Raw genomic sequence first — 12,086 nt, 5'->3', positions numbered from 1 at the left:
ACATAGAATGCCCACCCAACCTCACGTCCTGACCAACTAACACACAAAAACTAACATAAATAGGTCAGGAACGTGACAGGTGGCTTCTTTGAAGAATCTCAAATCTAAAATATATTTTGATTTGTTTAACACTTTTTTGGTTACTACATGGTTCCAAATGTGCTATTTAATAGTCAAAATAAAGAAAAACCCTTGAATGAGTAGGTGTGTCCAAACTTTTGACTGGTACTGTTTATATATATATATATATATAATTCCATGTTCAAAAGAATACAGAAAGTCCCAATGCAATAAGTGATTAACCAAAAATAGGATTACTACTCTGTTGAAATGCTCCTAACACCTTCTTTTTCCTCTTCCTCCTCCATCCTCTTCTAGTATACCAGCTGAGGATCTGCCAAGCGCCCCCGGATGTGGCCAACGCTGATATCCTCATGGAGGACAGGGAGTTTGAAATAGGTAACGCCTCCACGTGTAGTTCAACCCAAATATTATCAATTTTCTAATGATTTGTTTTGGGAGAGATAGGACCTCCTTACCACTCTGTATACTTACATATTGTAGGACTAGGGGTTTTCCTGTGCCTGTATTCATAAAGTGTCTCAGAGTGCTGATCGAGGATTAGTTATGCTTTTTAGCTCACAATGAATAAAGAGTATATAGACTGCGGTGGACCTGATCCTAGATCAGATCTGATAAGCTTTGTGAGTATAGGTCCTGGCCTTACTGATACTTCATCCACTGAGGTTATGAAACTGAAACCCTCTCACCAGTTCCATGCCCCTGTATTTCACAACATCCTCCATGTACGTCTCTCCTCTGCTCAGGTAAATGTGCTGATACATGTAGAATGTCCTCACTGAGTATTGATCATGGCTTAGAGAGAGGATAGGCATCCTCCTTTGTGTGTGACCCTGACTAATACTATGGGTGGACACACACACAAATCAAATCAAGTTATATTTGTCACATGCTTTGTAGACAACAGTGAAATGTTTACTTGCGCATCCTTTTTAAGATGGTGCCAAACAAGAAGGCATACGTTTTACGTGCCCCCAGCCGATTGTGTATTTTCGTCCTTTATTTGCGTTGTTTGTGACTTACTTATTTTGTACATAATGTTGACGCTACTCTCTCTTATGACCGAAAATAACTTGGACATCAGGGCTGCGATTACTCATCACGGACTAGTAGAATCCTTTTTTTTCCTTTCATGACTCTGACGAGCCCGACACGAAGGATATACTGCTTCCTCGGGAACAGGCCCTGATCCCCGTTCTCTGCATGAAGAGGAGGCGGAGAAAGAGGGGCCAAAGGGCGGGCTGCCTTCTGAGAATTCGTAGGCGATCGAATAAACCCCCACTTCCCTCCATTCTGCTAGCAAACGTGCAATCCTTGGAGAATAAAATCGACAAGTTACACGGAAGATTAAACTACCAACGGGACATTAAAAACTGTAAGCATTCCAAAGACTTTTACAGGATACTAACCTCAACATCAAAACCTTCATTCCAATTCACAATTCCATACTTCCAAAACCTTGATTGTGGACCGAAAATATCTGAATGGACTATTACTACCAAGGATTATCATGAAAAAAAACTTCTAACAAGCCAAAACCTGCAGAAGAAACAGAGCGGAACCTGGAAATACCATACAACACAAAACTGATTGACTAATGTTCAGTCTGAACCTACTTTCTGAAGCCAAAAAGTAAATGAAAATAATCTCTAGGTAATTGGTTATATAAAGTTTAGTAAATAAGGCTACTAAGCAACCAAGCTGCTTGGAAAGAGTCAGTCTGAAATTAGCACTGAAGTGTGAAGTGAGAGGTGTGAAACACTTGAGCATAACAATGGAAGGGGAGTTTCACAGCTCCTACCTCGCACCCAAATGTAGAGGCCTTTGAAGCTCCCTCAATCTGTGCAGAGAAGATATCCTCCTCAGAATACAACAACCACAGGACAACTTTGTTTGGACGTCGTAAAGGACCGTTCACCGACACTGAAAAGATATAGCTAGCTAACGACCTCCTTTTCCACGTGGAAATGATGGAAAGAGACTTGTTAGCTAGCTAGCTGGGATTTTCTACAAGGAATCTGCCTCCAGAAAAAAGCTTCTCCCAAGTTTGTGTGACATCTACTCACGTTGCCTGCTGCTCTGCTGCTTGGATTCCCACCTGGCGATCTGTTCACCGTCTGCCCTGGCCTGTCTCCCCCTGTCACTCCCCCGAGCTTTCACTCACCTCCAGCAAACATTTGCTGTTGGGGCGAGTGACTCTGAACTTACAATGGTTATGTCAGGACCCGGGTACAAACTCAGGTCTCCGGTGTGAGAAACAGTCACTTAGCAAACTGAGCCACTAATAGTCGGCAGAACCCAGAATATGAGGCAGACACAGCAGTACTTGAGACGATGTTTTAATAAAGTTAAAAGGAAAGTACTTCAGGCAAAAATATAAATCCACAACGTCAAAAGTAATTCCAAGAGAAAAAAGGTAATCCTCCAAGACAAAAGGGAAATCCACAAGGTGGTAGATACCGCAGGGAAAAAACCTCAAAAGAATAATCAAAAAAAAATAAACAGGAACAAAAACAGAGTACCTCAAGAGAATCCAACAGGAGTAACAAATGTTCACAGCATCGCTGGGGCTGGGTGCTAACATACAAACACAGAGCAAAGAACTGAGGAAAACTAAGGGTTTAAATACATTCAAGGGAAACGAGGCACAGGTGCAAATAATAACTGGAAACAAGGGAAAACAAAAGGGTCAAAAAAGCACAATGGGGGCATCTAGTGGCCAAAACCGGAACAATCCTGGCCAAATCCTGACAGGTTAGCCCCAAGTTGTTATATTTTTCTCTTGGGCTTTATGATATTTACTTCTGGACTCCTGCGTGCTTTTTTGTTTATGAACTTGCTTGTTTACCCAACCGTGCAACAGTCTATGTTTGATCCCACACTCGGGACTCAGACTCTCTATTGGTTACACAGACTCTTGGCCTCCCATCCTATTCTAACCACCTCTTGCTGGCTTTGTATTCATGTTACCTGATGAACTTGCTGTACAGTATGATCTTGTTGTCATCTAATGCACATTCAAATGTTATAAATCAACAATGCAGAGCTCTCCCTGTCCTCTGCCGTGCCTTGATTGTATTACTGCTGATTATATCTGGAAATGTGCATGTACATGTACAGGGTGCATGTACACCCTGGCCCATCTACTGTTGCTAGCCCCAATTCTGATTGGTGCTCTGATATCTGCTTCACTGATTTCTGCTCTCGTAATAGCCTGGGCTTTCTGCACATTAAAACTAGAAGCTTATTACCTAAAATGGATCAATTGAACGTGTGGCTTCACAGCTCCAAACCAGATGTGTTGGTCATTACTGAGACGTGGTTAAGGAAGAGTGTTTTGAACACTGATGTTAACCTTTCTGGTTGTAATCTTTTTCTGCAAGACAAATCTTCCAAAGGTGGTGGAGTGGCAATCTTTACCAAGGATCACATTCAGTGCTCGGTTGTCTCCACCAAGTCTTTCCCCAAACAATTTGATTTGCTGGTTTTACACATTAAACTTTCAAATAACTCTTTGTTGACTGTTGCTGAGTGTTATCGGCCACCATCAGCACCGCCCTGTACCCTAAATGCCCTGAACTCTCTCCTGGCCCCTTACACTAAGTCTGAATTTGTCCTGCTAGGTAACCTAAACTGGGACATGCTTAAAACACCTGACCAAGTCATAAAGCAATGGGACTCCCTAAATCTTTCTCAGATTATTACCAAGCCCACAAAGTATGACTCCAAACACCCAGAAAAGGCTCCTCTCTTTGATGTTATCCTTACAAATAACCCTGATAACCCTGATGTTATCCTTACAAATAACCCTACAGCCTGTGTTCGTAATGGCTGCTCAGTGAAACGACCTGTCCTGACTTGTCATAGACGCTTGCTAAAAAAACTTTCATGTGCAAACCTTCCTTCATGACCTCTGTAAATTGGTATAGAATCAGCTTGATCCCCTCTGTCGAAGACGCTTGGACCTTCTTTTTTTATATTTTCAGTAGTATCGTTAACTAATACGCACCGATAAAGAAAATGAGAATTCAAAACAGGTTCAGCCCCTGATTCGACCGTGATCTGGCAGAGTTACTCCACCTTAAAAATACAATTTGGCAAATCGCTCGGCACACGCCTACTCAGGCTAACTGGCTCTCATTCGGGCAAATTCAAAATAATTGAATTCAGGCTATCCGGAAGGCCAAAGTTAGTTACTTTAAGGAGCAGTTCTCTCTCTGTGAGTCTAACCCCAAGAATTCCTGGAAAACAGTTAAAGACCTGGAGAATAAACCCTCCTCACAGCTGCCCATGTCTCTTAATGTTGATGATGTGGTTGTTACTGACAAGGAGCACATGGCTGAGCTCTTTAATCACCACTTCATTAAATCAGAATTCCTATTTTACTCTGCCATACCTCCTTGCCCGTCCAACATTTCCTCATCTCCCACCCCTTTTAATGCGACTATCCCCAATGCTCCTCCCTCTTTTTTCCCTGCCCTGCTACAAAGTTTCTCCCTGCAAGCGGTCACTGAGTCCGAGGTGCTAAAGGAGCTGCTTAAACTTGACCCCCCCCCCCCCCCCCAAAAAAAAAAAAAATCTGGTTTAGATGGTTTAGACCCTTTCTTTTTTAAGGTTGCTGCCCCTATCATCACCAAGCCTATCTCCAACCTTTTTAACCTGTCTATCCTCTCTGGGGAGGTTCCCATTGCTTGGAAGGCAGCCACGGTGCATCCTTTATTTAAAAGGGGAGATCAAGCTGATTTTAACTGTTATAGGCCAATTTCTATTTTGCCCTGTTTATCAAAAGTCTCTCAGAGTGCAGTGTATAAAGTTCTGAACACCTACAAAACAAAGGTCAAGTGGTTTTGTAAGAAGAATTCCCCTTTCCCCACCGGTGTGATTATTACTAAGGTAGTCACCTCATACAAGTACTTCTGAGTATGGCTAGACGGTACACTGTCCTTCTCTCAGAACATATCAAAGCTGCAGGCTAAGGTTAAATCTAGACTTGTTTCCTCTATCGTAATCGTTCCTCTTTCACCACAGCTAACAAAATAACCCTGATTCAGATGAGCATCCTACTCAGGCTAGATTACAGAGACGTAATTTATAGATCGGCAGGTAAGGGTGGTTTGAAGCGGCTAGATGTTCTTTACCCTTCGGCCATCAGATATGCCACTAATGCTCCTTATAGGACACATCACTGCACTCTATATTATTCTGTAAACTCATCTGTTTAAAAAAAAGAAAAACCTCTTAGGCCTCACTCCCCCCTATCTAAGATACCTACTGCTGCCCTCATCCTCCACATACAACACCATTCTGCCAGTCACATTCTTTTAAAGTTCCCCAAATCACACACATCCCTGGGTTGCTGCTCTTTTCAGTTCGCTGCAGCTAGCTACTTGAACTGGCTGCAAAAACCCTCAAACTGAATTGTTTTATCTCCATCTCTTCATTCTATATCTGCTATAGACCACCCTCTGCCCCCAGCTGTGCTCTGGACACCATATGTGAACTGATTGCACCCCATCTATCTTCAGAGCTCGTGCTGCTAGGTGACCTAAACTGGGACATGCTTAACACCCCAGCCATCCTACAAACTAAGATTGATGCCCTCAATCTCACACAAATTATCAATGAACCTACCAGGTACCACCCCAAAACCGTAAACACGGGCACCCTCATAGATATCATCCTAACCAACTTGCCCTCAAATACACCTCTGCTGTTTTCAACCAAGATCTCAGCGATCACTGCCTCATTGCCTGCAGTGATCATTGCCTGCAAACGACCTCCACTCATCACTGTCAAACGCTCCCTGAAACACTTCAGCGAGCAGGCCTTTCCAATCGACCTGGCCCGGGTATCCTGGAAGGATATTGACCTCATCCCGTCAGTAGAGGATGCCTGTTTTTTTTTTAAATGCCTTCCTCACCATCTTAAATAAGCATGCCCCATTCAAGAAATTTAGAACCAGGAACAGATATAGCCCTTGGTTCTCTCCAGACCTGACTGCCCTTATCCAACACAAAAACATCCTATGGCGTTCTGCATTAGCATCGAACAGCCCCCGTGATATGCAACTTTTCAGGGAAGTTAGAAACCAAAATACACAGGCAGTTAGAAAAGCCAAGGCTAGCTTTTTCAATCAGAAATCTGCTTCCTGCAACACAAACTCAAAAAAGTTCTGGGACACTGTAAAGTCCATGGAGAATAAGAACACCTCCTCCCAGCTGCCCACTGCACTGAGGACAGGAAACTATAATTGATCCACTATAATTGAGAATTTCAATAAGCATTTTTCTACGGCTGGCCATGCTTTCCACCTGGCTACCGCTACCCCGGTCAACAGCACTGCACCCCCCACAGCAACTCGCCCAAGCCTTCCCCATTTCTCCGTCACCCAAATCCAGTCAGCTGATGTTCTGAAAGAGCTGTAAAATCAGGACCCCTACAAATCAGCCAGACTAGACAATCTGGACCCTTTCTAAAATTATCCTCTGAAATTGTTGCAACCCCTATTACTAGCCTGTTCAACCTCTCTTTCGTGTCGTCTGAGATTCCCAAAGATTGGAAAGCAGCTGCGGTCATCCCCCTCTTCAAAGGGGGGGACATTCTTGACCCAAACTGCTACAGACCTATATCTATCCTACCCTGCCTTTCTAAGGTCTTTCGAAAGCCAAGTCAACAAACAGATTACCGACCATTTCGAATTCCACCATACCTTCTATGCAATCTGGTTTCCGAGCTGGTCATGGGTGCACCTGAGCCACGCTCAAAGTCCTAAACGATATCCTAACCGCCATCGATAAGAAACAATACTGTGCAGCCGTATTCATTGACCTGGCAAAGGCTTTCGACTCTGTCAATCACCACATCCTCATCGGCAGACTCGATAGCCTTGGTTTCGCAAAAGATTGCCTCGCCTGGTTCACCAACTACTTCTCTGATAGAGTTCAGTGTGTCAAATCGGAGGGCCTGTTGTCCGGGCCTCTGGCAGTCTCTATGGGGGTGCCACAGGGTTCAATTATTGGGCCGACTCTCTTCTCTGTATACATCAATGATGTCACTCTTGCTGCTGGTGAGTCTCTGATCCACCTCTACGCAGACGACACCATTCTGTATACTTCTGGCCCTTCTTTGGACACTGTGTTAACAATCCTCCAGACGAGCTTCAATGCCATACAACTCTCCTTCTGTGTTCTCCAATTGCTCTTAAATACAAGTAAAACTAAATGCATGCTCTTCAACCGATCGCTGCCTGCACGGTTCTGACTTAGAATATGTGGACAACTACAAATACCTAGGTGTCTGGTTAGACTATAAACTCTCCTTCCAGACTCACATCAAACATCTCCAATCCAAAGTTAAATCTAGAATTGGCTTCCTATTTCGCAACAAAGCATCCTTCACTCATGCTGCCAAACATACCCTTGTAAAACTGACCATCCTACCGATCCTCGACTTCGGCTATGTCATTTACAAAATAGCCTCCAATACCCTACTCAATAAATTGGATGCAGTCTATCACAGTGCCATCCGTTTTGTCACCAAAGCCCCATATACTACCCACCACTGCGACCTGTACGCTCTCGTTGGCTGACCCTAGCTTCATACTCATCGCCAAATCCACTGGCTCCAGGTCATCTACAAGACCCTGCTAGGTAAAGTTCCCCCTTATCTCAGCTCGCTGGTCACCATAGCAGCACTCACCTGTAGCACGCGCTCCAGCAGGTATCTCTCTGGTCACCCCCAAAACCAATTCCTCCTTTGGCCGCTTCTCCTTCCAGTTCTCTGCTGCCAATGACTGTAACGAACTACAAAAATCTCTGTAACTGAAAACACTTATCTCCCTCACTAGCTTTAACCTGTCTAGGATCAGCGTGGCGCTAGCGGCACACCCCCCCCCCCCCCACTGAAAAACCAGTGCCGCGAAATTCAAAAAAAATATTTTTTTAAAATATTTAACTTTCACACATTAAAGTCCAATACAGCTAATGAAAGACACAGATCTTATGAATCCAGTCAACATTTCCGATTTTTAAAATGTTTTACAGGGAAGACACAATATGTAAAGATGTACATCTATTACCTAAAAACACATTAGCATATTCCACCATCTTTTATTTGTCCACCAACACCAGTAGCCATCACCAATTCGGCTAAACTAAGATATTTATAGCCCCTAACCAACAAAAAAACTCATTAGATGACAGTCTGATAACATATTTATGGTATGGGATAGGTTTTGTTAGAAAAAAGTGCATATTTCAGGTATATGGCATAGTTTACAATTGCACCCACCATCACAAATGGACTAGAATAATTACAATGAGCAACGTGTTTACCTAACTACTAATCATCAAACATTTCGTAAAAATACACAGCATACACGAATCGAAAGACACAGATCCTGTGAATACAGACAATATTTCAGATTTTCTAAGTGTCTTACAGCGAAAACACAATAAATCGTTATATTAGCTTAGCACATAGCAATTAGCAGCCCAGCATTGATTCTAGCCAAAGTGAGCGATAAAAGTCAACATCGCCAAAAGATATTAATTTTTTCACTAACCTTCTCAGAATTCTTCCGATGACACTCCTGTAACATCACATTACAACATGCATATACAGTTTGATCGAAAATGTTTATATTTAGCCACCAAAATCATGGTTAGACAATGTGAAATGTAACTCGGCTGGTCAGAATTTGTCCTTGCGCCACTTAGACAGTGATCTACTCTTATACATAAATACTCATAAACGTGACTAAAAAATATAGGGTGGACAGGGATTGATAGACAATTTAATTCTTAATACAATTGCGTTATTACATTTTTTAATTTATCCTTACTTTTCAATACAGTTTGCGCCAAGCGAAGCTACGTCAAAAAACATGGCGTCCTAAGCCACTAAAATGTTTCGACAGAAACACGATTTATCATAATAAAAATGTCCTACCTTGAGCTGTTCTTCCATCAGTATCTTGGGCAAAGGATCCTTTCTTGGGAGAAATCGTCTTTTGGTGGAAAGCTGTCCTCTTGCCATGTGGAAATGTCAACTACGTTCGGGATGAACTGAAAAGCGTGTCCAACTTTTCACATCGTTGCAAAAATAAATGTCACAAAATCGCACTAAACGGATATAAATTGCTATAAAACGCTTTAAATTAACTACTTTGTGATGTTTGTAACTCCTATAACGAGTGAAAAGATGACCGGAGAAATATAACAGGCTAAACTAATGCTTGGAACAGGAGAGGGTCGGTGTCTTCCACGCGCGTTACGCAGCAAGAAAAGACTTGCTAGCTAAAGGTTTTTTTCATTTGTAGGGCCTGTGAACGAGCAATCGAGCCCGTTGGAATCGTCATCACGTAAAGGCATCCAGGGGAAGACGTAAGAAGTGTCCGTATAGTCATAGCAACGACAGTGCCCGTTTAAATGACTTCAGAAAAGTGGCCAACGTTTCTCAAATCTGACTCCATGTCAGGGAAATTGCTGTAGAATGGGCTCTGTTCCACTTAGAGACAAAATTTCAACTCCTATAGAAACTATAGACTGTTTTCTATCCAATAATAATAATAATATGCATATTGTACGATCAAGGATTTTGTGGGAAGCCGTTTAAAAAATTAGCCACATTAGCATAAATAGTCTAAACAGCGCCCCCATCCCCAACAGGTTAAGCACCAGCTGCCAGAGCAGCTCACAGATTACTGCACATGTACATAGCCCATCTATAATTTAGCCCAAACAACTACCTCTTCCCCTACTGTATTTATTTATTTATTTTGCTCCTTTGCACCCCATTATTTCTATCTCTACTTTGCACATTCTTCCACTGCAAATCAACCATTCCAGTGTTTTACTTGCTATATTGTATTTACTTTGCCACCATGGCCTTTTTTTGCCTTTACCTCCCTTATCTCACCTCACTTGCTCACATTGTATATAGACTTATTTTTCTACTGTATTGTTGACTGTATGTTTGTTTTACTCCATGTGTAACTCTGTGTTGTTATATGTGTCAAACTGCTTTGCTTTATCTTGGCCAGGTCACAATTGTAAATGAGAACTTGTTCTCAACTTGCCTACCTGGTTAAATAAAGGTGAAATAAATAAAATAAAAATGTGCATGCTGTGTTTTCATGTGTTGCTGCCATGCTATGTTGTTGTCTTATGTCTCTCTTTATGTGGTGGTGTGGTGTCTCTCTTGTCGTGATGTGTGTTTTGTCCGATATTTTATTTTTATATTTAATCTCTGCCCCCGAACCCCGCTGGAGGCCTTTTGCCTCCTGGTAGGCCGTCATTGTATTTGTTTTGTTCTTTAACTGACTTGCCTAGTTAAACAAAAGTCAAATAAAATAAAAAATTAAGATACATTTGAGGTTATGTACTGTACTGTACATACTGTACATACCCACCGCCTCGACTCAGTCTTATGTAGCAACATTTGAAATTGTGTTTTTCATACATTGGATAAAAGTGGAGACTCAGAGCTACAAAATGGTATATCACACACTGCAGTTGAGGAACAATTGTAAAGTAATTCTGTTTTGAAAGTTGATAAACTTGTAGCCCCACTTTTGAGAAAATGTCCCTTGAATCATTTGGTACACCTACTGGAGAGCTTTTCCCTGTCTACACCTATTCAGCATCGTTCACACCCTCTTGAGCCTTAGCTCCACTCATCTCTTTAGGATTCACATGTGAAGCCATGTGCTAAACAGAGTAAGTAAGGTAGTGTAGAAAAACAATCAAATATTTCAAGATTAAAAGTGGTGAAAGTAGTAGCCTAAAATATGGAAAAACTCTAGGTAAAAACACACTTAATCTAGTCCTTGGTCTGTATCCTAATCTGACTTTGAAAGTGTCCAGATAAAAAATATACCATAAATACCATAATTATTAGATGATGCTTACCCAGACACTTGTCTACAATGATGGGTCATGAGAAAGAAATGCTATAACCACCCCCCAGCCACATCTAGCTAAGTGGATGAGTCACTATTGTCTAGACATGTACGTAGGTTCATGAAATATAATAGATGGCCGTAATCACCCCCCAGACACAACTTGATGGTCATATAATCATTCTCTTGCGAAGTGGAGTCTTTTGTTTAGACATGTAGCTAGCTAGCTAGCTAAACAATGAACCATAATCTCAACCAACAGCTACAGTACAAACGGATTGTCATAGCTAGCCACTATGCAAGAAATGCTGGAGTATGAATCTGCAGGTAGCTACAACTAAGCAACTAGGTAACATTTTTGCTAGCAATAACTAGCAATGCAAATGGCTTTCTGAGATACGAGTAATATTACTACATAGATCATACACACAACCTTAGCTAGTGAGCCAGCAAATTAACTTTCGCTAACTAGCAAACAATACAGTTTAACTTGCAATGAAAACAACTTTCTGTCGAAATTAGACACGTATAATATCTGAAAATGTAGCTAGTCTCTTACCAGTAAACATGGATGAACGCTTCACGGGAGCGTGTCATTACAATTTGGTTTGTAGCTAGCTTCAGCTTGCTCGGCTGGTTGTTGTGTTAAGTAAATGATCTTGTACAGAAAGTAGTCCATCACTTTTTCCCACTGATCTTTGTCAATAGTGCCTGCTAAATTCTGGGCAGCAATGCTGTTGAGAACAGTAGCAACACTTTTGCAGATCTCCATGGTTCACGTTACAACTTTTTTTTAAAGTCATGGTAGCAAGGATTATCTACACATACTGAGCAGCTCATGTTATAGACAGAAACGTGTTTCATGTCAGACCAATCCGAACTCATCTCTCGGCATGTCCAGCCCACCCATTATCTCAGCCAATCATGGCTAGTGGTAAAGTTCCTATCTTTTTCCATGGCTAAACCAACTATGCTCGTAATTTAACAATTTTATTCATATTTACAGATGGCGTACAAGTTTGTTATTAAGGCACGTTAAAATTCACATGTTCTAGAAGGCATTTTGATCAGATTATATATATATTTTTTCTAAATGAAATGCGTC

At 41.7% G+C, this 12,086-nt stretch overlaps 1 protein-coding gene across 5 annotated transcripts in view; it reads left to right on the top strand.

The window, feature by feature from the left end:
• Window positions 1–12,086, top strand: part of LOC129820230 (CUB and sushi domain-containing protein 3-like) — an 805,004-nt gene that overhangs the window by 652,858 nt on the left and 140,060 nt on the right. For all 5 annotated transcript variants that reach the window (XM_055877256.1, XM_055877257.1, XM_055877255.1 and 2 more), the window contains one exon: window positions 379–459. In XM_055877256.1, the coding sequence (XP_055733231.1) occupies window positions 379–459 (81 nt within the window). The remainder of the gene's footprint in view (window positions 1–378; window positions 460–12,086) is intronic.

Source organism: Salvelinus fontinalis, chromosome 22 (genome assembly GCF_029448725.1).
Source record: "Salvelinus fontinalis isolate EN_2023a chromosome 22, ASM2944872v1, whole genome shotgun sequence".
NCBI classification, from domain to species: Eukaryota; Metazoa; Chordata; class Actinopteri; order Salmoniformes; family Salmonidae; genus Salvelinus; species Salvelinus fontinalis.
The sequence above is the reverse complement of the archived record's forward strand: the minus strand, read 5'-3'. Positions and strand labels throughout refer to the sequence as shown.